This window comes from Ambystoma mexicanum, chromosome 3q, assembly GCF_040938575.1.
Source record: "Ambystoma mexicanum isolate Mex_15411 chromosome 3q, UKY_AmexF1_1, whole genome shotgun sequence".
Lineage (NCBI taxonomy): Eukaryota > Metazoa > Chordata > Amphibia > Caudata > Ambystomatidae > Ambystoma > Ambystoma mexicanum.
The window spans coordinates 1,269,569,183-1,269,591,056 of NC_090926.1; the positions used below are offsets into that span (position 1 = coordinate 1,269,569,183).

The 21,874-nt window shown below is 44.9% G+C and overlaps 1 protein-coding gene across 18 annotated transcripts in view; it reads right to left on the reverse strand.

The window, feature by feature from the left end:
- The window catches only part of CACNA1A (calcium voltage-gated channel subunit alpha1 A), a 2,932,691-nt gene that overhangs the window by 869,484 nt on the left and 2,041,333 nt on the right, over positions 1-21,874 (reverse strand). For all 18 annotated transcript variants that reach the window (XM_069604327.1, XM_069604317.1, XM_069604315.1 and 15 more), the window contains 2 exons: positions 1,415-1,616; positions 918-1,082 (listed from right to left, as the gene is read on the reverse strand). In XM_069604327.1, coding sequence (XP_069460428.1) covers positions 918-1,082; positions 1,415-1,616 — 367 coding nt within the window. The remainder of the gene's footprint in view (positions 1-917; positions 1,083-1,414; positions 1,617-21,874) is intronic.

A 21,874-nucleotide genomic window follows, 5' to 3' on the forward strand; every position in this document is an offset into this window, starting at 1 on the left:
GCAAGCAGAGCGTGTAGAAAAAAGAAACTGAGGTCACAGTCCATCAATGTATACTGGCCCCAACATAATGTACAGCTTGGGACACATAGAGGCTAAGAGCTGAGAGGACACAGAGCTGTGCTGCACCCCCTGGAAGTGGAAAGGTTTCTGAAGAGCAGCTGCACTGGGAGATAGATATCACAGATAAAGAATCTATGGGAGAAAGGAATCCATTCAAAACTGTATATAGTTATTTCCTTCACGGGTATCTAAAAGTCAACGTTTGCACAATAATGAGGTTAAAGATCTTTTTAGGTAATTTAGCAATCGTATCTTGGGTGTTACATCACTTTATATCGTCACATTTTTAATAAGATATATGGTGAGACTGCAGAATGACTTCATACTATTGACATTTTTTACAGCACATAGTGCTGTTAAAAATACAATTCTAGATCTTTCAGCAAGAGCATGACTGAAGTTGATTTTGACACCCCAAATCCCCAAAGAAGGATTTTACAACACACAGGAGCTGTAACTTTGGTTATCTCCTCACCCTCCAGATTTCAGCCCCTTACATAGCTTTTAAGGTTTGGCATTGTACACGTTCAATAATGTACCTGAGGTATGATTTCCTAGTTAACTGGTAAATCTGCAAACTGTGCGACTTGCTTGCCTCATTTTGACTGATTGCCTCTGAACGTGTGGCATCAAACCATGAGAGAATCAAATTCCAAGGTAATCTAACACCTTGCAATGTAGGTAATGGCTGACCATTACAAAATATAGATTGGACCTGTTGAGTGTTCCTGCAAGCAGGCATGATGTTACATCGAAAACCAATGTTTGTAGCGCCTGAAGTGCATGATACACGTTCGTCGTCTGTGGCTGAAAATATACTGTATTCGATGGTCCTCTCCTTCAACCACACTACTCACCTTCATCATGAGCACAATCGTGTTGAGCGCTATCATTGCCATGATGGTGTATTCGAAGGGCGGGGATACCACAAACTGCCACATCCGGTACTGGAAGCTCTGCTTGTTCTGCGGCATGTGCCGCGTCAGGGGCTTGGCACTGATGGCAAAATCTATGCAGGCTCTCTAGGGGACAAAAGGACACAAAGAGGCAGGTGGTGAGATGGCCCGGAGGGCTCTTGAGATCACCAAAACAATGCAGTAACTGGGCAGCTGAGATCAGTGACAAAATGTGCAGAGTGAACTCACGCCTTAATGTAGGAGTTAATCTTTTTTAAAATTAACCAACCTCAGGATTCACTGTGTCCTGCTACACACACCCACCCACTTTGGATAGGCCAAAGTGGGTGGGTGTGTGTATGTGTCTGTACGTGTGCATGTGTCTCGTTTTGTCACTGTTTGAGGGGGAAGAGAAAGAGAAGCAGTGGAATTTCCATGTCATGCAATGACTCCCACACCTCGTTCTTCTCTAAGCTGTACTCCTCCATCATCTTGTCCCCTTGCTCCTGGAACGTGATGATGATCAAGGCCACAAATATGTTCACAAAGAAGAAAGGGAAGACCACGAAGTAGACCACATAGAAAATGGACATCTCCATCCGGAACCCGGGACTGGGTCCCTGGTTTTCATATGTGGCATCCACTGAGTGCTTAAGAACTCTGTAGGAAACGAGAGAAAGGTAGAGAGAGTTAGAAATGGAATATGGTTCAACATCGAAGCCTTCTAAGGTTATGTGCAACTGTGCCACAATATGAAGGAGATGAGGGGGGAGAGGAGTCAGGTGGAGTGCTCATACCAGGTGCTGAGCCACACCAAGGGAGCAGAGTTCATTCATGGTGTGCCTTACAGTGGATTTAGATGCTGGCTGGAGTTCTCCTGTGCAGCTCAATTTTCTATACACTGCATGCCCGTCCATATTTATCAACCAAATTTGGACACTGTGTAAAAGGAATCTCGGGCAGGACTGGTATCATCACCTCATTCACAATGAACACTAAAGAGCCCTGCATGTGGTAACAACCTTTGAATGCTTGTTACCTGGGTTGGATTTGTACCATGTCTGAAGAGTTGAAAAGTGACTTAAGCCTGCACCAAACAGTCAGGCAAGGTGCCTAAAACATGTGCAGCCGTGAAGTCATAAACCCTGGCTGTGCACTGCTCCTTCCCCCCCTGTATCGTGTATCAGCTACTTTCATAGCATTACGGCTGTACAGGTAACCAAGTAAGAAGCAGACCTGCGTGTCTGCAGTACTAGCAGAAGGTGATCAGTGCCCCATATGATAATATAAGCAATATCTAAAAAAAATACTTTTCATCTTTGTTCACAGCCATGATCTATGGTATTGGTATGGTATGGTATCATATGATACTGTTTATTTGTAAAGCCCCTATACACAAAGGAAGTGTTTCAACGCGCTCAAGGAGGGAGGGAACAAGGGGAAAAAACAACTGTCATTCAGAGCCCTTGAACTTCTGAACGATACAAGTCTGCACAGGCTTAGTGGGTGCATGGAACAAGTGCATATGATACAATTAACGATGTAGATAACAGCAAATAGGTCTGATGACGATTCCACAGTTTTTCCAAGTGCATTGAGGTGCCACATGCAAGGAGGGGAGACAAGGGAAAAACAGATAGATGATCTTCAAGGCATGGTGCATTCAGATTGTGCAAGTGAGCAGACAGGTGACGGAGAGAGTAGGGGGGGGGCAAGTGCAGGGAGTCAGGGGTAGAGGGGACCAAGTACGCCCAGTCAGTCAGAAGCTGGGCTAAGTGCTGAGAGATTGCACTCTCATGGGTCATTGACCAAGTGCAGTAACAATGAAGCAAGTGCAACGCCCAGAGGCAAGTGCGAGAGGACTGGCAAGGGTGCCAGGGACCTGTGAGACTCTGAGGTACACCAGCCAGTCAGCAGGCTGTGTGGAAAAGGAGGAAGAGAGGGATGGAGCGGAGAGAAAGGTTAGCAGGGTGAGAGAAGGAAGAGGAGAAGAGGAATGTCTTAAGGAGTTTCCGGTACTTAAGGAGATCAGGCTCAAGACGGAGTGCGGCAGGGAGGCTATTCCAGCGGGAGGCCCCTGCAGAGGATAACGACCTCCCTCCAAATCTCTACTTGGAGAACCGACTCACTCGCAGACGGTTGGTGGTAGAGGAGCGAAGGCTCGGGAAGGACAGTATTAAGGTAGGCAATGCTGCAGATAGGTAGGTCCCAGGCTTCAGAAAGCCTTGTGGACAACGCAGAGGGTCTTGAACTTGATCCTTGCAGCAACGGGTAGCCAGTGGAGGGATTTCAGCGCCCGAGAGATGCAGCACCTTGGCTTGAGGTCAAGTATAAGTCTTGCGGTTCTGTTCTGGATGAGGTGCAGAGGGCATGAAAAAACAGAGCACATTCACCACCAGCTACCCACCTCTACCACACCATGGTTGTTGGGAAGCTACTCAGTTTTTCAAAATAGAACTGTTATCAAATATTTTATATACCACCAAGGTCAATGTATCAAAATTAGCATATTTTAATCATTTATCTCTCAAACAATTATTCTAAAATACTTTAAAAAAAACATTACATGCGTTTGTCATAAATGAATTACCACAAAAAAGAGCTCAAATAAAAAACTTTTGGCTGTTGTTTTCATAAATGCACTTATAATTCATATGCATTAGATGGTTACGTGATGTTAGTAACAGTGAATATAACCACATCAAGATTGCAAAAAGACATGGTGTAACAGCGTCTACACTCTGATGTGTTTCTGGGGCAAAGGACAAAAGTGTTTATTTGAGCTCTTTTTAAAACTGAGTAGCTTCCCAACAACCATGGTGTGACAGAGGTGGGTAGCTGGTGGTGAATGTGCTCTGTTTTTTCATGTTCATGCCTCCTACACCACAGCCCCCTTCACAAAAAATTGAGGAAAATGTTTTGCTCAAATCACTCTTTTACCCTGTTAGGACGCCCCTTTTGGTCGTTGGAGCATAAATCAAACCATGGAGAATGTAAACTATGTATCATTCTCTGACGATCTATATAAGAGATGTTTGGAGCTTCCTTCCATCCTAGGTCCATCTCCAAGACCCACAATAGCAGCAACAGCACCGAACAGTACAAACGACCTTGATTTGCTTACCCAAAAAAAGAAGAAACTTGTCCGTACGGAATCACACGGCCAACTAATGGTTGAATACCTAAGAGCCGGGGTGATTCCGGAGGGCTTACAAGTAAAAAACATCCCCCGTGTTTTCCTAGACAACCCGAAATTCATGGGCAACTTCAGTGGGGTAGCAAACAAATATTCTCGAGATGGGTAATATTAGTTATTGAGACGGCAGAGGAAGAATCAAAAAAACAAAAAGAAGACTTGTTGACCTTAGAAAAGAAAATCCAGGATGAGTCAACAACTCCAGAAACAAAAGGACTCCTAGAAAAAATTGAGGAAGAAATGAAAAGATTCAAATCCTTTACCCTTGAAAAAAAGTTCTGGAAGCTGAAGAAAGATATCTTTAATTATAAGGAGGAATCCACCTATCCATATTTAAATGCCAGTTTTTTTCAACAGCAGAATTCTAACCAAAATGGTGGAAGGGGTCCCCCTATAATAAAAGTCGCAGTAACAAATATGTTACCTTTTCCAACTCCTCTAACAGTAGCGACTCTGATTCTTCAGCAGCACAACCCTCAACAAGCAGAGGGGGCCAGGCACAAAGAGGAGCACAGCCTCAGTTTTTTCAAGGACAAGGGAAACGGGGGAAGAACAAACAATGGGGCGACAGCACGATGCCATTCCGACAGTGGCAACCCCCGCAGACCAATAGGTAATGCCTGTTTTCAAACTCAGTTCACACCCTCTCACTGACACAGAAATCAGTGTTTTGAGTAAGTGGCTATCTTTTGTACCTACTAAGATAGCAGACAAATTTACTACTGAAATGGAAATGAGAATTTTTTTCAGATCAATAAGGCTCAAATATTATTTCCGTAATCCTAAAGATGGGATAAGCCCAGATGAGAATGTAACAGGATTGAAATTAACCTCCTCTTTTACACTGACGTCGACTATGATCCCTCCTGAGATCCTGACGTTTGAAAATAAAGCATTGAGAGAGTTAAATTATCTCTTCAAGAGTAAAAATCAACAAAAAGACAATTTGACAAAAACAGAGCGTATGGCTTTAAAAGACCTTGAGAGCAATACCTCTTTTGTGGTGAAACCTGCTGATAAGGGAGGTGGAATTATTTTATGGGATGTAAATGCGTACAATACCGAAGTAGACAGACAATTGGGCAACCAATAATGCTATTGGAAACTACCGAGCAACGCAACCATGGGATTGACGGAGGAAATAGCGAGCCTTATGAATCATGCACATTACCAAACGTGGATCTGCAAAGATGAATTTATCTTTTTGACTAGACCAAATCCCACCATTCCGGCCTTTTATATGCTATCTAAAATGCATAAAAATGCGGCTAGCCCCCCCAGGCCGTCCAATTGTGTCAGCAACAGGCTCATTGTTGGAGCCACTATCCATCTATGCAGACTCCTTCTTAAGACCGTTTGTTGCAAAGATGAAGGGCCTCATTACGACCCTGGCGGAAAGGGGTTTGCGGCAGCGTTAGCTGCGCCAACCCCTTTCCGCCAATTACGAGTTCCCTTTCCGCCATGGCGGTTTTTACACCTGCTTTTAGCGGGTGTAAAAAACCATGGCGGTAAGGGAACTTGGTGTTAATTACGCCACCGTAATTTACGGTGGCGTAATTAACGCCTTCCCCACTCCCATTATGCCCTATGGGGCAAAAATGGGAATGGGGAAGGGTAAATGGGGATTGGGGATTTACCGCCCCGCCAAGGTCGGAATGGGGCGGTAAATCCCCTTACCGCCATGGCGTAAACGTAGTTAGCGCCATGGCGGTAAAGTCACGGCCCTGGCGGTAACTTACCGCCAGGGTCGTGATGAGGCCCGAAGTCTTATATTCAAGACACAACAGCTATGATTCATACCATTACAAACCTACACCCTAGACCTAATGATATCTTGGTCACCCTTGACGTGGAATCACTATACAGTAACATTCCCCAAGACCACTATATAGAAGTACTATATCAATACCTCGAGAGAAGGATAGACTGCCCAGTTCCCTCCAACTTCATTATTGAATGTATCAGACTGGCACTTACAAAGAATTTCTTCCTATGCAATAATACCTTCTATCAACAAAGACATGGCACATCTATGGGAGCTACATTTTCACCCGACTTGTCCAATCTTTACATGGATCACTACGAAATAAATGTCATCTATGCGGATACAAATCTCTTCCACAACCACATCATTTCATGGCATTGTTATATTGACAATATATTCAGGCGGTGGAATGGCAGTCAGGAAAAGTTGGAAAGGTTCCTTCTATGGCTCAATAGACAAACTTTGACCATCAAATTCACTATGACTCACAACAGTTATGTTATGTTATGTTATTTTGCATTTATATAGCGCCTTATATACCATTGGTATGGTCTGAAGGCGCTGGTAGGTTGAGCGCCCTTGGGAACCGACGTTCAGGTCAGTAGAGAGAGTAGAGAGAGTTAAGGTGCGTGTGAGTACCGGAATGTGTGCAGCTGGGGCGGTATTCGGGTAATAGCTGCTTCTTAGCGGTAGGTGTGGTGGTTGAGAGATCTGGATTATGTGTTCGTTCTGGCAGGATTTATCCAGACCGGATGTGGCTGCGTTAGGCCTGAGTAGAACACCTGGCTGGGGGGTGTGTAACCAGCAGTGTTTACTTAGAATGATGTGGAGTGTGCCGCGGATGTTGGTATGAGAACAGTTATACCGAATGGTGTCATAGTATCTCTGTGTTCTAGCTGAGTGATGGTGTAAAGGAGAGAGTAAGCGTGGTGGTGTGATATGAAGGGTTATATGGTCCGCTCCCATCTTCTCTACGTACTCAACCCCTCTACGCACTCATCCCCTCTACGTACTCATCCTCTCTACACACTCGTTCCCTCTTTGCACTCGTCCCCTCTATGCACTCGTCCCCTCTACGCACTCGTCCCCTCTACGTTCCCCTTTTCCATATGCACTCATTCGCTCGTATGCATTCATATTTTCTACAAATTTGCCAGCCCTACCCACTAGTCTGTTCTATGCAGTCCTCCGCTCTACACATTCTTCTGCTCAGCTCATCCATCCAGCTCCGCTCATCCGTCCGCTCCCCGCATTCTGTATGCATTCGGTACTCATCCAGTTTACATGCTTATCCGTTCTACGCACTCACCTGGTCTGTGTAGCTCATCTGCTCTAGGGGTTTGTCTGCTTTATCCCCTCGTGTTCATTACACCTTCGTCTGATCTACGCATTCACCCACCCTACGCAATCACCTGCTCCCTGCACTCACCTGCTCCCCGCACTCACCAGCTCCCCACGTGCATTCGCTCTCCACACTCATCCACTCTCCGTCCTGATCAACTCTCCACCCTCATCCGCTCTCGACCCTCATCCGCTCTCGACCCTCATCAGCTCTCGACCCTCATCTGCTCTCGACACTCATCCGCTCCCGACACTCATCCACTCCCCACACTCATCCGCTCCCCACACTCATCCGCTCCCCACTCTCATCCGCTCCCCACACTCATCCGCTCTCAACACTCATTCACTTCCCGCGCTCACCCGCTTTCCATGCTCCCCGCACTTATCCGCTCTCCGTACTCATCCATTCAGTGAAAGTATTGCATTCCTTGATCTAAAGATCTTCAAAAAGAATGATCAAACGTTGGGTACGACATTGTATAAAAAACCAATGGACAAGAATACATTATTGCTCTTTAGCAGCTTTCACCCGTCAAGCCTTCGGGAAAATTTGCCCTATGGCCAATTACTTAGAATTCGACGTAATTGTATTTATATCGATGATTTCAAAACCAACAGACAGGAACTCAGTAACAAACTGCAATATAGACAGTATCCCTGCAAGATTATCAGGAGATCCATGAAACGAGCATGCAATGCGAACCGTGAAGCCATTTTACAAAAAAAAACTAAACCTCAAGAAGAAAGAATCACTTGTATTTCATCCTTCTCCCCATTAAGTAATGATTTGAGAAGGATTATACAAAAAAATTGGAAAACTGTTCAAAATGAAGACTTTAAACCCAAATGCCCAAGATTTGCATTCAAACGGATGCCTAATCTTCGAGATAAACTAGTTCACACTTACCCAATGAACAAAACTGAGACACCGACGCAGCCAACACTATGGGGATTACCCCCAGTCTGTGGACAATGTTCGGTATGCCACCTCACCAAAAACCTGAAGCAAATTGACCTAAATAGTTGTTTGTGGAAATACAGGTCCTTTTCAAATTGCCTCACAAAGTGGGTAATATATGGGATAAAATGCCCCTGTGGGCTCATATATGTGGGCAAAACTATTAGATCTGTCAAACTACGAATAGGCGAACACCATTCAGCAATTCGAAATGGGACACCTGACAAACCCTTAGTAGCCCACTATTTAGAGGCTAAGCATACCTGTGAAGATATTTTTTGGTTCGTTATTCAGACCACGAAAGCACATCCACGAGGCGGCAATAGAAATTTGTGCCTCAGAAAATTGGAGCAGAAATGGATTTATAACTTAAAAACTGCCCAATTTGGACTTAACATTGCTGTGGAATGGAATCTCTTTATTCCTTAACACCGGTCCGTCCACTGAAACATATCTGCAACTATTAAAAGAGGCTGTGTCCATTGTTTTGATAGAGTCCAGACGACTCCCCCCATGCTGTATATCACAGAGGTGCTTTTAGACCTGTACTAACCCAGGGGAAGAAATTTGATATTTGATGCTCCAACGGCTTTTGTAGCATGCAGATGAGTCTCTTCCATTTTGCATTTTGTTAAAATATCATCCCCAGCAAATGCGGTTAGTTATGAAGAAGATATGCCAAATAATAGATGGACTAACTAACATATATGGCATCTCTCAGTACAGGCACAGTTTAATTATACCTTTTCTGCCGCCTGATATAAGACACCTAATAACTCCAAGATGGCGTGCTTTTTCTGTGCCAGGAAAGTGCCATACACCATAGAAACAGCTCCGTTCTCTCTGTTTAGTTGCAGACAAGTAGACAGGAGACGACGGCGGTGTAGTCCGTTGACCATGTTTAATTCTTTGATTGAAAACAAGGGTGCCTCGTGGTTACAGCTAGTTGTTTTTGCTGAACTCCCTGAATGCAAATTCATGTTTGTGGTGGTAAGCCCCGAGTATCTGACGTGCCTGCTTGAAATATGTAGGATGAATATGGCAAAATAACGCCGGCCGCTCACTGACCCACTCTCTTTAAATAATTATAGGACGAACATTTCGAGTGACACGTGTACGCGCACACTCTAAGTAAGCGTTACGCTTTTTTCGAATCTCTAGCCAATGATGGGCATTTAGAGTGCTAATTAAAATAAAAGCTGCAGCACCAATATACCTTCATGTCATGTTTCAAATAGATTCCATGGTGCAGTGTGGGATAGGTAGTCCTGGATTGCCATTCTTGGTACAATTTACTTCCAACACGTGACTTTGGAAACTTTAAAGGATAGTTCCGGGACTTTTTTTTTATTGTCCCTACGGTTCGGCCATGTGTTTTTAAGCATAAATCGGTAGATCGTAGAAAACTTTCCTATGGACCTTACCCGACTTTTCATCCATTAACGCACTCGAAATCAGCCGCCATTTTGTGATAATCCTATCATTTCCCCCCATCGACCTGGCTCACCTGGGTTTGCGGCACTAAATCAAATCCCCCGCCCCTGAGCCTGACATCAGCAGACGCGTACCGCCCATTTCCCAACGCCAAAGCACGTTTTGTGTCAACAATCGCTGCGCCTCAGCTAATGAAGTGTCGCCATGGAAATGGCAGGACGCCTCTTTCCTCAATAAGTATAAACACACCGTTTCACAACACACAGCAGCACATTTTTGATTCCATTACTCTCTCTGTGTTACTTTGAGTATTCTGTGACTCGTTTCTGTGCTCTGGTCAGCTACCTTCGCCGCTTCTAGGCCTTGTGAACACCTGTACCATCTCTGTAAATTATTTTACTTTCTTTACCACACAATGGCTACAATAATGCCCTATATGTACGAGCCCGAGTACACCGAGGAGGAACTACTGGAAAGGCAAGCACGCGAAAACGATGGGGATTCGGACGGCAGTTGGGAGGACCAGTCAACGGATGAAGAGCCTGGACCATGTCGCATGGACGGCGTCTCCACCTGGTGCACGTGCAATCGGTGCGAGCTAATTCCAACTGAGGAGGAGAACTGCTGCTGCCGTGAAAATTCCGGGTGCTTGGCCTACATTTCGGAAGGCGAGCCAAGTCCGCAATGCATCACCGAGCTGCCAGAGTTCAGGGAAGCCTGCCTCTCACGGACCGTGTTGAGGATGATGATGGTGCTTATGCACGAACTTCGCGGCACTGTTCGTCCGCGTAATCCGAGTAATGAGTAAGTATACTCTGGTTGTGATGTCAGTGATGCCACTACTATTTCATGGTCGTCTCCCACATATAAAATTACATCTACATATCATTCGAACGCATGTAAATTGGTTCCATATTGTGCATTTTCTAGATAGAATTTTTTTCAAAGCAGAATGACATTTTTTACCTGAATCGACATTGATAAGAAAGTTTTGTCATTTTAATACAGTTTGCATCTTTCTTTTTCACAGGTGGTACAGGCTGGTGGCCTATCGTTGCTTCACTTGGTGGCTTCACGGGAGGCTCGGACACCGCGTTCGGAGAGTAATACCTGCCTGTGCGGTACTTGCCATTAGACAACATTTCCCCAGCGACAGTGGACAATACCGCGGATTTTCCCTGGATGTGCTCCAACCGGAACTTTACAATGTGCAATGTTTATTATTTATGTTCAATTGAAATTAAGATCTAAAATAAAACCCAACATATATTTTAACAATGGTTGTTTTGATTTTTTAAATGAATCTAGTGTGTCTCCATTGAATAGTCTTCCTGTACCTTGTCTTGTCACACCACATGTCTCCGGCCAGCATCCTCCCTCACGCTGGCCGCCCACCTTCAATCCACATAACCATTGAACCCATATGCAGCAGATATACATATGTTATTTTGCGGGTTGGCATCAAGCCTCCCGGCCTTGCCTCCTCCCCCAAAAATACTTACCACACCACTTTGTTCAAGCGTTGGCAATAAAAGGCCGTTGGAATTTATTGATACAAAACATGGTTATAGGTGAATAATCAATATGGTTGATCATAATAAATCATCCTTTTGGGCACCGGGTACAGAGATGACCCCCTCTGGCCCGTGCCGCCTTGCCACCACAGGCCAGCCTGCTGCTGACTAACTGCCTAGGCATCCAGGGTCTCCAGGGTGAACTGCACCCATATATTCTCCTGGGAGGGTGAGGTATTTATAAACTCACCCCCCTGCCTTCCATGTACTAGATCCTGCAGCCTGCCTCTTACATGCAGTTAGATGGCCTCTCCTTGGTGAGGCCCTGCGGCAAACGAGTCTTGTCTGCACGACCACCGCCCCAATCCACCCCCCGCCCTATCAAAGGCAGTTTGCACCGGGGTACTTGCGCTGGCAAGTGGAGCTGTCAGGGAGCGATAAAGGCCAAGAGGTGCCAAAGACCATGTACACTTCAAAGTGGTCTATAGAGCATGGGTTGTTGTTCCCATGTCTACCTCCAGACCCCGTGTCTCCTGCCAAGCATCCCCCCTCACGCTGGACGCCCCCCTTCAATCCACATAAGTGTGTCTCCATTCACGAGTCTTCCTGTGTCTTGTCTGCACGACCACCGCCCCAATCCACCCCCCCGCCCTATCAAAGGCAGTCGCACCGGGGTACTTGCGCTGGCAAGTGGAGCTGTCAGAGAGCGATAAAGGCCAAGAGGTGCCAAAGACCATGTACACTTCAAAGTGGTCTATAGAGCATGGGTTGTTGTTCCCATGTCTACCTCCAGGCCCCGTGTCTCCTGCCAAGCATCCCCCCTCACGCTGGACGCCCCCCTGCAATCCACATAAGTGTGTCTCCATTCACGAGTCTTCCTGTGTCTTGTCTGCACAACCACCGCCCCAATCCACCCCCCCCCCCGCCCTATCAAAGGCAGTTCGCACCGGGGTACTTGCGCTGGCAAGTGGAGCTGTCAGAGAGCGATAAAGGCCAAGAGGTGCCAAAGACCATGTACACTTCAAAGTGGTCTATAGAGCATGGGTTGTTGTTCCCATGTCTACCTCCAGACCCCGTGTCTCCTGCCAAGCATCCCCCCTCACGCTGGACGCCCCCCTGCAAACCGCATAATGCCACGACATATTCACGTCATTCATTCACAAACACACCCCTGTTTCAAATTCTTTATAACCCACTTCATATTTCTAATGAGAACTTCTTTGCGCTTTGCTAGTCAACCCGTGAAGGTGCTGGTTATCTGCTCTTCGTCTCTGTGAACTTCCGTGACCACTTCGAGCAAACTCGTCAGTTTGCCACCTGTGAACTGCTCCCTGTTCTACGACAAGAAACTACTCTGATCCCTGCATCTAACTGTTTGTTCGTCAAGGTAAGGCCATGTACCATAATCATTTTGCGTCCAATTTTTTAATTTATATCTATTTGCTAGTAGTCATCAAATTGCATCCATGTTTTCTTTTCGTTCAAGACAGTACATGCAAGGAACTAGTCACATGTTCTGAGTTTAGTCAAATTATTTTTCTATTTTTTTAAAGTTATTCAAATACTTATCCGCATGTGAATAACGTGTATAGTTCCAAGAACCAAAACGAACCTTGCATTGAACCTTTTATGTGTCATTTAATTTTTTAACACATTGGTATTCATAGAGAATTGTTGATCTTTACTTTTCAGAACTTTCCACAATGCCTGCCTGTTCCATTGGCGGTTGCCCTTCGAAGACCCATAAAAAATCTGAAGGTACTATAATGCATGTTTTCCCTAAGACAATAGATCAGATAAGAGAATGGGTCCGATATTGTGGATATCCACCGTCTGAGCTTGAAAGTAGAGTCCTAGAAGTCTTTGCGGACAAGAGGGGTGATCGATACCGCATCTGCAGCAGGCACTTTAGCTCAGACATGTACTCCACATCATTGCTAATAAAGAAGAACACACCGCGAGCGAAGCGAAAATTGCTCTCAACCGCTATTCCCACTCTATTCGTCCACATCCCTCCACTGGTGAGTCAAGTTTACGGATTTAGCTCTCGGCCTTGCCGTAGTGTGTAGCATTAGCTAACAATAATTTCCCCATTTATGTATCCACTCAATATGAAGGCGGAAGATTCTCCATCCGTGTCGTTATTGCAGTCATCAGCCACTTCAAGCCCCTATCGGGTAATCTTACTTAGCTATTCTGCCACTGACTTGTTTTAGGCATGTAAATCAATAGTTTTAATTTATCGTGTAATTAATTTACCTAATGGTACACCCTAGTACTCGTCCTCTAGTCTTTGTTTTCAGTTATAATTATTGTTATCCAAAATAATGCAAGTACTGTTTTTCAGGGAGATGCTGAGGAGTCCAACGCATTGACGACAACCGTTGATGTCACTCAGATGTTCGAGGTACGTTTCCGGACAGTTCCATCGATGGAGATCATCAGATCTTGCATTCTTGTAGGGTGATTGTTACACACAATGTTTCTTTCGTTTTTAGCCATTGATATGTCCTTCTGTCGTCGCCCTCCTATGTGTCTTCTTTTTTCAATATTGTGTTCATTACTAATGAAAGTCCTATGTTTCAGGGAGTCGATAGAGCATTAGTCCAAGACGAAGGGGGAGCATGCAGTTACGGGTCGGCGCAATGTTCTACAAGAACATCACCCCTAGTAGTTGATGCAGATCTCTGGGTGGTGACACTTCCAACGATCGAGCAAATCGAATCATATTTAGATATCCATTACTTATTTTAGACAACTGATCATTTGTGCAGGTCTATTTAGATGAGCCGTTGACGCCTGCACAAAGTTTATGTTTTTTTTAACAAAATAGAAAACCATACTAATGCAATTACTGTGTTTCAGGGAGTTGCTGAAGCGTCATCTTCAATAATATCATCAATGGAAGTCTATGCGGAGCCCGAGGTATGGATCTTGACAGTTCCATCTAACTAGATCAACAATGTGTGAATAATTGTCGTTTGAATGTTCTACACAATGCGTTCATTCGTGTTTTGCTATTGAGATGTACGTGGGTATTGGTCCCCAAGTACATTTTGTGTTTTCAATATTATTATACATACTAATGAAAGTTCTATGTTTCAGGGAGTCGATGGAGCGTCAGTGCGTGATGGCTGTGCTTATCATGAAAATATAGTCGTTGCAGCGCAAGAGGAAGTGGAGACATGCACACACGAGTCGGAGCAACAGCGTCCTGATGTTGAAGTTCGAGGCAAGGAAGTTTCAAAGAAAAGAAAGCAAAAGAAGGCTAGTGTCCTGGTCACTATATTATGTTGTTTTTCACTGTTAATAGTTCAATACTGTAAGTTGTGTTTAAACTGAACATCCCTTTTCCAATCTGTCCTCTAGTTGCGAGTGGGTGTACAAACTAGATCTACACAGACAGTGAAGCGAACGAGAGATGTTGCTTGTCAAACCTTTTGGCAGGGACTTGAGACTGGAGATGCATCGTGCCAATGGGAAGAATATGAAGTGATTGACAACGGAGCTATACCACCACCAGCCATTGATAGTGAATGTCCTCCTGGTAGTTTGGATGCAGTCGGAGATCAATTCACAGAATCCACACCCGCAAAAACTAAGGCCGCGAGAAAGTTGAAGAAATTGTTTTATTCACCCATCGCCGGAGAAGGGACAGATGTTGCAATGGAAGAGAATGAAGTGGACGACAATGAAACACCATCAATATCACTGAACATAGCAGAAGACGATATCAGAGATTCTACCTTTCATGTGAGTGACATGTCCTCAACGTTACAGGCCGAACCAGCTGGGATGCAGAGTGACAGTATAAGGAAAGAGGCCAAATTCATTGTATTCGATAGTTGTTTGATTGATATTATTATTAGGATGAAATGTGGGCATTCGGTTGGTGGGGAAGTATGTGGGGAGCCATTGATTAATGTGACTCGTGCAATTCGAGGCACTAACCTTAAAATACATGCCACCTGTACAAAATATCATCCTTTCTCATGGTCTGCACAACCCATGCTGGGGCAACTGCCAGCAGGCAATCTACTTTGTGCAGCGGCCGCACTTTTTAGTGGTTCAAGTTTTAAAAATTTAGAGTATTTCTTTCAGTTTGTGGGAATCCATTTCATTGCGAAAACGCAGCTCTACAAATACCAAATCGATTATCTATTTCCAGCCATTAGCGAAGCTTGGAGAATGGAAAAAATGTCTATTGATAGTACATTTGCGGGCAAACGGTTCAGGCTAGCCGGTGATGGACAGTGCGACAGCCCAGGATTTTCAGCCAAGTACTGCACCTACCACTTTCAGGACATGGAAAGTAAGAAAATTGTGAGTTCGGTGGTCGTGCAGGTGTCACAAAGTACATCCTCAGTGGCCATGGAGAAAGTTGGCTTTGTAGCATCATTGCAAGAACTACAATCGCGGGGAATGGTGATCGACCTGATAGCCACGGACAGACACGTTTCAATTGCCAAGACAATGAGAGAAGAGTACAAAAATATAAATCACCAATTTGACGTATGGCATCTTGCAAAAACAATCAATAAAAAAATGTTGGCTGCAGGTAAAAAAAAAGATATGCAAGGTATTTCACAGTGGTCCAAGTCAATCAGCAACCATCTTTGGTGGAGCTCAAAAACATGTGGAGGGTCGTTGGAAATTCTACTGGAAAAATGGCGGTCAGTAATGCTACACTGTAGCAACGTTCACCGCTGGACCACAAACCAACATTTCCACAATTGTGAACATGGCCATTTGTCCACAGAGGAGGCACGGAAGAAGAAGTGGTTGATTCCTTCATCACCCACTCACAAAGCCATTGAAAAGATTGTATTTGATAAAACTATAACAAGAGATTTGAGGGGACTCACGGAATTCTGCCACACAGGAGATTTGGAGGTGTTCCACAATATGTGCCTAAAGTACAGGCCAAAACTATTGCATTTTGGCATGGAGGGCATGATAAATCGGACTCTTCTAGCGGTCTTGGCACATAACCATAATGTTGGCCGTCAACAAAGTAGGACGACCGGAACTTTAGGGACGCTTCGCTACAATAATGCCTTCACTAAAAGAAGTAAACAATGGGTGATCAAACCAGTGTTTCAGGATATGCAATATGAGTTTATTGAGAGACTTATTCATGATGTCCTAGATAGGCACATACATGGAGTTGTGAACGAACCTGTGCAGGGGACAACTGCATTGCCACCCAACTTTGCCTCTGTTCCATGTCCACCTAAAGCAGAGCTCATTGAGAAATACACATCACGGTTTAAATGATTGTAATTTGATTGTCTGTTCTCTCGAGTCTCCTCATGTTGCAGGCCCATTGAATATGTGTATCTATGTAATGTGTAAATAAAAGTGATTGCTCAGTGTACATGCAATGTGTCTCTCCACCGTTGCCCCTCCCTTCACCGTGCAGTTGTGCGAACCACCCAGGTGTCACCTGTGACTTTGCTCTGGAGTCTCCTCATGTCGCAGGCCCATTGAATATGTGTAGCTATGTATTGTGTAAATAAAAGTGATTGCTCAGTGTACATGCAATGTGTCTATCCAACCTTGTTCATGTGTGCATTAAATTAACAGTAATATAAATAATTTTTCACAAAATATAGAATGTCTCCGTATTTATGGTTCTCTGGGGCTGCAAATGCACGCAGACAAAATGCAAAGATGGAGTGTAAATTTCAAGTCCTGTGAGATGGCCTTACACTGAATGTAGCTAACTAGGAATGTGTGCTCATTCAAAGTGAAGGTCAGCTGCTTTGATTTTTTGCCCGGGTGCCGGAATGGCCCACGACTCAGTATAAGGTTCTATTCTTATTTGACCTTGACAGGCCGGGACCATCCCGAAAGACTTCTTTTTGGGGGTGTGGTGCAATAACGTAAACGATAATGAATATAATTTCAGAAACAAAAGCCATTTAATGTTCGTTCATTAGAAGAAATAACGTCGGCATAGAAAGAGTGGTATTTCGGGGCTGCCCTACGCACAGACACAATGGAAAATGAAAATATAATGTAAGTAACTCTTTAGATGAGTTTATACCGCAATTTAATTACTATACAGTAGCTTTAAAGACGGGTTAAGTTGTACTTGTTCGTTCTATGTGGCATATTGTCTCAGTATCCTACAGCTCCCCCTTCCCAGCACTTGTTCTGCACTTACCTTGCACTCGCCACCAGCTGGCCCTATGTATTTATTATTTTATGCTACTTACCTTGTACTCCACTTGCCCCCTCGCCTTCCCCTTGCACTTTTACCTTCCCACTATCCCTGCACTTGCGCGATCAGAATGACACCTGGCCTAGTAGGATCGTTGTCTGTCTTCTCCTTGTTCCCCCCCTCCCTGCCTCGCCACGCCTTGAAACACTTGTGTATAGGCGCGTTGCAAATGCCATTTTATATCATATCAGTGACAAAGTGGTCCACTGGCGCTCAGGCGGCTCTGAAAAAGGCGGAGGAGAGGGGGTGGGTTACTGGAAATGACGTATAATACCCAGTTGCACTGTCCTAGCTATGAAATAATTTCCCGACCTAATATATAAAATGAATAATTTTAATAAAGATCTGATGGTGAGACTAATTTTATTTTTTATGTTTTTAAAACAGGTACATCCTTCATTATTGTATGTGTCACGAGTACCAGACACCGGCGGATGGCTTTTACAACCGCCAGTTGCTTCTCCGCGTGAACAACGTTACCACCCTGACCATTTTATGGGACGATCGCCAAGTACAAGTATGCCCTTACGCGGTACTAATGGCTAGATGCAACATACATACCGTTGTGGTGGCCTAGTGCCTCGTTGTTGGAACAGCCATGCGATTATCAGTGCGACCGAAGAGCTTATTTTATCGTAAACCAACACCCTGTGTACTGCACACGAACATCGCTTGCCTCAAGACGAACTATTTTGGATCGAGAGCAAAGAAAAATGCAAATCACTGAATATTCTCTAAACATTGGATGTCAAATAAATGTACTTTACCAAATTTACAATCTTGCGGTTTGATTTAAAAGTACAGTTTCATATTCCGAATTGTGGCGCGCTGTGTTGTGAGCTGATCTGTGTTTGTTTCCGGGTTCTGTGTGGAGTCGCGTAGAAGACGCCTGGGCGCGTTTGCCTACGCAGCACAGTTACGTCACGGATAGAGGCGGGGAATATGAATGTTTTGATAAAGTCTGTTTCAGGGGCGGGGGATTTGATTTAGTGCCGCAAACCCAGGTGAGCCAGGTCGATGGGGGGAAATGATAGGATTATCACAAAATGGCGGCTGATTTCGAGTGCGTTAATGGACGAAAAGTCGGGTAAGGTCCATAGGAAAGTTTTCTACGATCTACCGATTTATGCTTAAAAACACATGGCCGAACCGTAGGGACAATAAAAAAAAAGTCCCGGAACTATCCTTTAACTGTGGCCACGTCAACAGAAGACATTTATGTCTACTTAAAATATACATAATTGTGATAAGAAGCAATTTGTTGTTACAGAATTACTGATTCCAAACATATATTTGTTTATAGTACGGAATACCTCTGGCTGATTAATCTGCCGCCAAATCAGATTGACTAGTGCTATCATCTCGCCCTCTACACCCTAAGAAACTGACACAAGGTTAGTATGTCAGTCTAGAAATCTAATTCGAGACCGCAAACGTATTTTGGTGGCCGTGGGCCAACCGTCTCATGCACGATACGACAGAATATAGGTTTTCGAGTGTTTTAATGAACAGCCATTTTGATGTAACAGGAATCGCCATTTTGTTTTTTAACTATTGCTCATTGCTTTCTGTTCCTATTGCTTCGCAGTATATTTTTCGCTTACACTGCTCGACTGAGGAACAATGCTGTCTGTATATGAAAAGGACAAGGCCACAGGGCCGAGAGGATAACAAGAGTTTCGCTGAAACACAAACGTAGGCAGCGCCAGGAAGAATGCCCGGCTCCCTCCTTAATGTAGCCTTGAAGCAGAGCCGCAGGGCATTTAATCATTTCACAGCTGCCAGCCAGTCTCGTTATATGGTAGAATATGTTAGAATAATACCGCTAAATGCTTAAATTATGCTTTTCCAATGGCCCCCCTTTGCTGAGACCGCTAAGAGCATGTCGGCTCCCAGGACGCGAATAGCACCTGATAGATAGTAAGGTCCGGAATGTAACCCCCTCTGCATGTAGCTCGCTTCCAAGAACAAAAGCGCCATGTTCTATTCAATAACCAAAAGATGCCTACGCACTCACAAATTGCAAATTGTTACTAGAATAGATGTTTGAAGGTGTCATAGTGGCCGGAGATGTCCATCGTCACACCAAGTTCAAAGTAACCCAATGAAGAGGGGTGTTAACCATGACATAGCTGATTGTTTGATATGCATTTTATATATATGAAACTGATGTACGTAATTCACTCTCTTGCGTCCCACGAGGTCTAGAGATACACGTCGCGGGGCGTCGAGACCGAGTTGGCCAACTGAGACTTTTGCTTTGCAATAAAACCCTAGCTTTGGGAATACAATCTCGTGTCTGGCGTCTCTATCGTGTGTGGTGACTCGCCTTGTTTCCATAGACGTCAGGGTCCCCTTTCAAGATGGCCCCCGAATAGGGACCCTCCCCCACTTGTTCCTTCACGTAACGTTGTAATTGAGAAAGGCAGAGAACGGCGAGGACGGGACGATCGAGCCGGGATCAAGAGGTGTTCGGGGCGCCCTGTAAAAGTGATGAGAGACTCCTTTGCAGATCTGCACACATCTGATCCCTGATCGACGTGCCTGGCTAGAGAACAAGGAGGCGAGGGTCCCGAAACGAGGCGGAAGCCAAGAAACGCGACTTGATTTATCAGGTGAGTCATTCCCCGATTCATAGCATCCTGCTATTGGTTGTGAGTTGACTTTGCAAAATCAAACGCCCTGGGTAAGGTTGATTAACCAAAGGGAAGGTTGAAACATGCCTGGGGTATTGTCCACCTTACTGGGGTTTTTCCGCTGTGGTAGACAATCTTTGGAAGATGGCCAAATTGTACCACCTGGGGGAACGCCCACTTGGAAAGGGTGTTGATATGAAATAAAGCGCGCCCTGCGGCATTTGAAACTATTAAAGACCGGAGAAAGGAAGCAATGCTCCGATTTAAAAGCAGAGCAAAGCATGCGCGCAGGCATAAATCAAAAGGTGAGGTAGCGGAAGAAAAAGAAGAGGAGGAGTGGTCTGAGAGTCCAAGAAGGGCAAGCAGGCGTGACCAGTTGAATATAGAAAAAATATACCCACAACGAGAATTACACATGACAGATGAATTGATAGAAAATATATTGACTCATACAAAACAAGGCCCAAGATCAGAAGAAAGACCAGATACGTTAGTAACTATTGCCCAGACCCCGCCCGTAGCTCAAGCTCCCCCTCCGGTAGCTCAAGCCCTCCCACAGCCACAGACCGCGCACGTAACACTTCCTGCTAGCCAACCAGGCCCACAACAGACACTCGCTGTTCCCATTGTCCCATCCGCACCTCCCGCCTTAGACACAGACTCGGTACCGTCCGTTCTTCCCGGGGTTGAAGTTCAAACCGCGGGGGCAAGAGGCGGGACTGACCAACGGTAGTGCACAAGGGTAACCCGCAGCGCAATCAGCAAGGAGAGGAAGGTGGAATTGCAGCAACAGGCAGGGATGTATATAGATGGGAATGATGGGATGGCAACATTGGCTTCGATATATGACTTTCGTAGAAGCAACGAAGGACAGGTAGTGTTGGAATGCCTGGGTGAATATTTGGTGGAGAGATGGAAACAGCTAATTGGGAAATTACCACCGCAGCGATTGCTAGATCTGAATGCATTAACACGCTATAGCGAGAGGGATGAAGAAGTAAGAGAACATGTGTATAGACTTTTTGAGCTTAGAGATGAATTAGATAATGATTATGTCGAAACATTTACTGCACCTATCAAAGTGTTTACTGCACCTGGGTACAGGAGAGGGGAAGTCGGGAGACCGGGGAAGAAGGAAAAGGGGTTGCATAATAAACGGCAGCAGTTACCATCGCCGGGGCAGAAGGAGATGGTGAACGAATTATCGTTGCTAAAACAGGTGGGGGCAGACTTAAAGGAATGTCTAATTAAGACATGGGTATTAATGCAGCAAGTAGTAGGACATAATAGAGGGCGAGGGATCGCACAAGTGAGGAGTAGTTCGAATATGTATGGGGGAACAGTGGGGCCGAATCAGTGTGCATATTGTAAAGAGGAAGGACATTGGCGAGCGCAATGCCCGCATTTACAGAACAGAAATGGGTCTGGTCAAAGCAGACAGCATAGTGGACACCCAGGAGCGTATGGACCAAATAGGAATAGTATGCAGCAGCATCATAATAATGGAGGTAATCAAAACCAAGGCCAAAACCAAAATGCCCCAAACCAGAGTCAGGGACAGCCAAATCAACAATATGGAAATCAGAATGGGGGAAATAGAGGGAAGAGTGCAAATGTTTTCGATACACAGGCAAACACGTATTACAGTAATAGTAATGATTACACTTCGGACAATGTTATTTCCCCAATAGGACAGCCCAGGACAGGGGTCGGAACCAGTGTCTATTCCCGTGAATCAGAGAGGACCCTACGTAGAAATGAGAGTCGGGAATGAGGAACACCGCTTTCTTGTAGATACAGGAGCACAGAAATGTTCAATAGACCATCACTTGGTTCTGAATATACCAC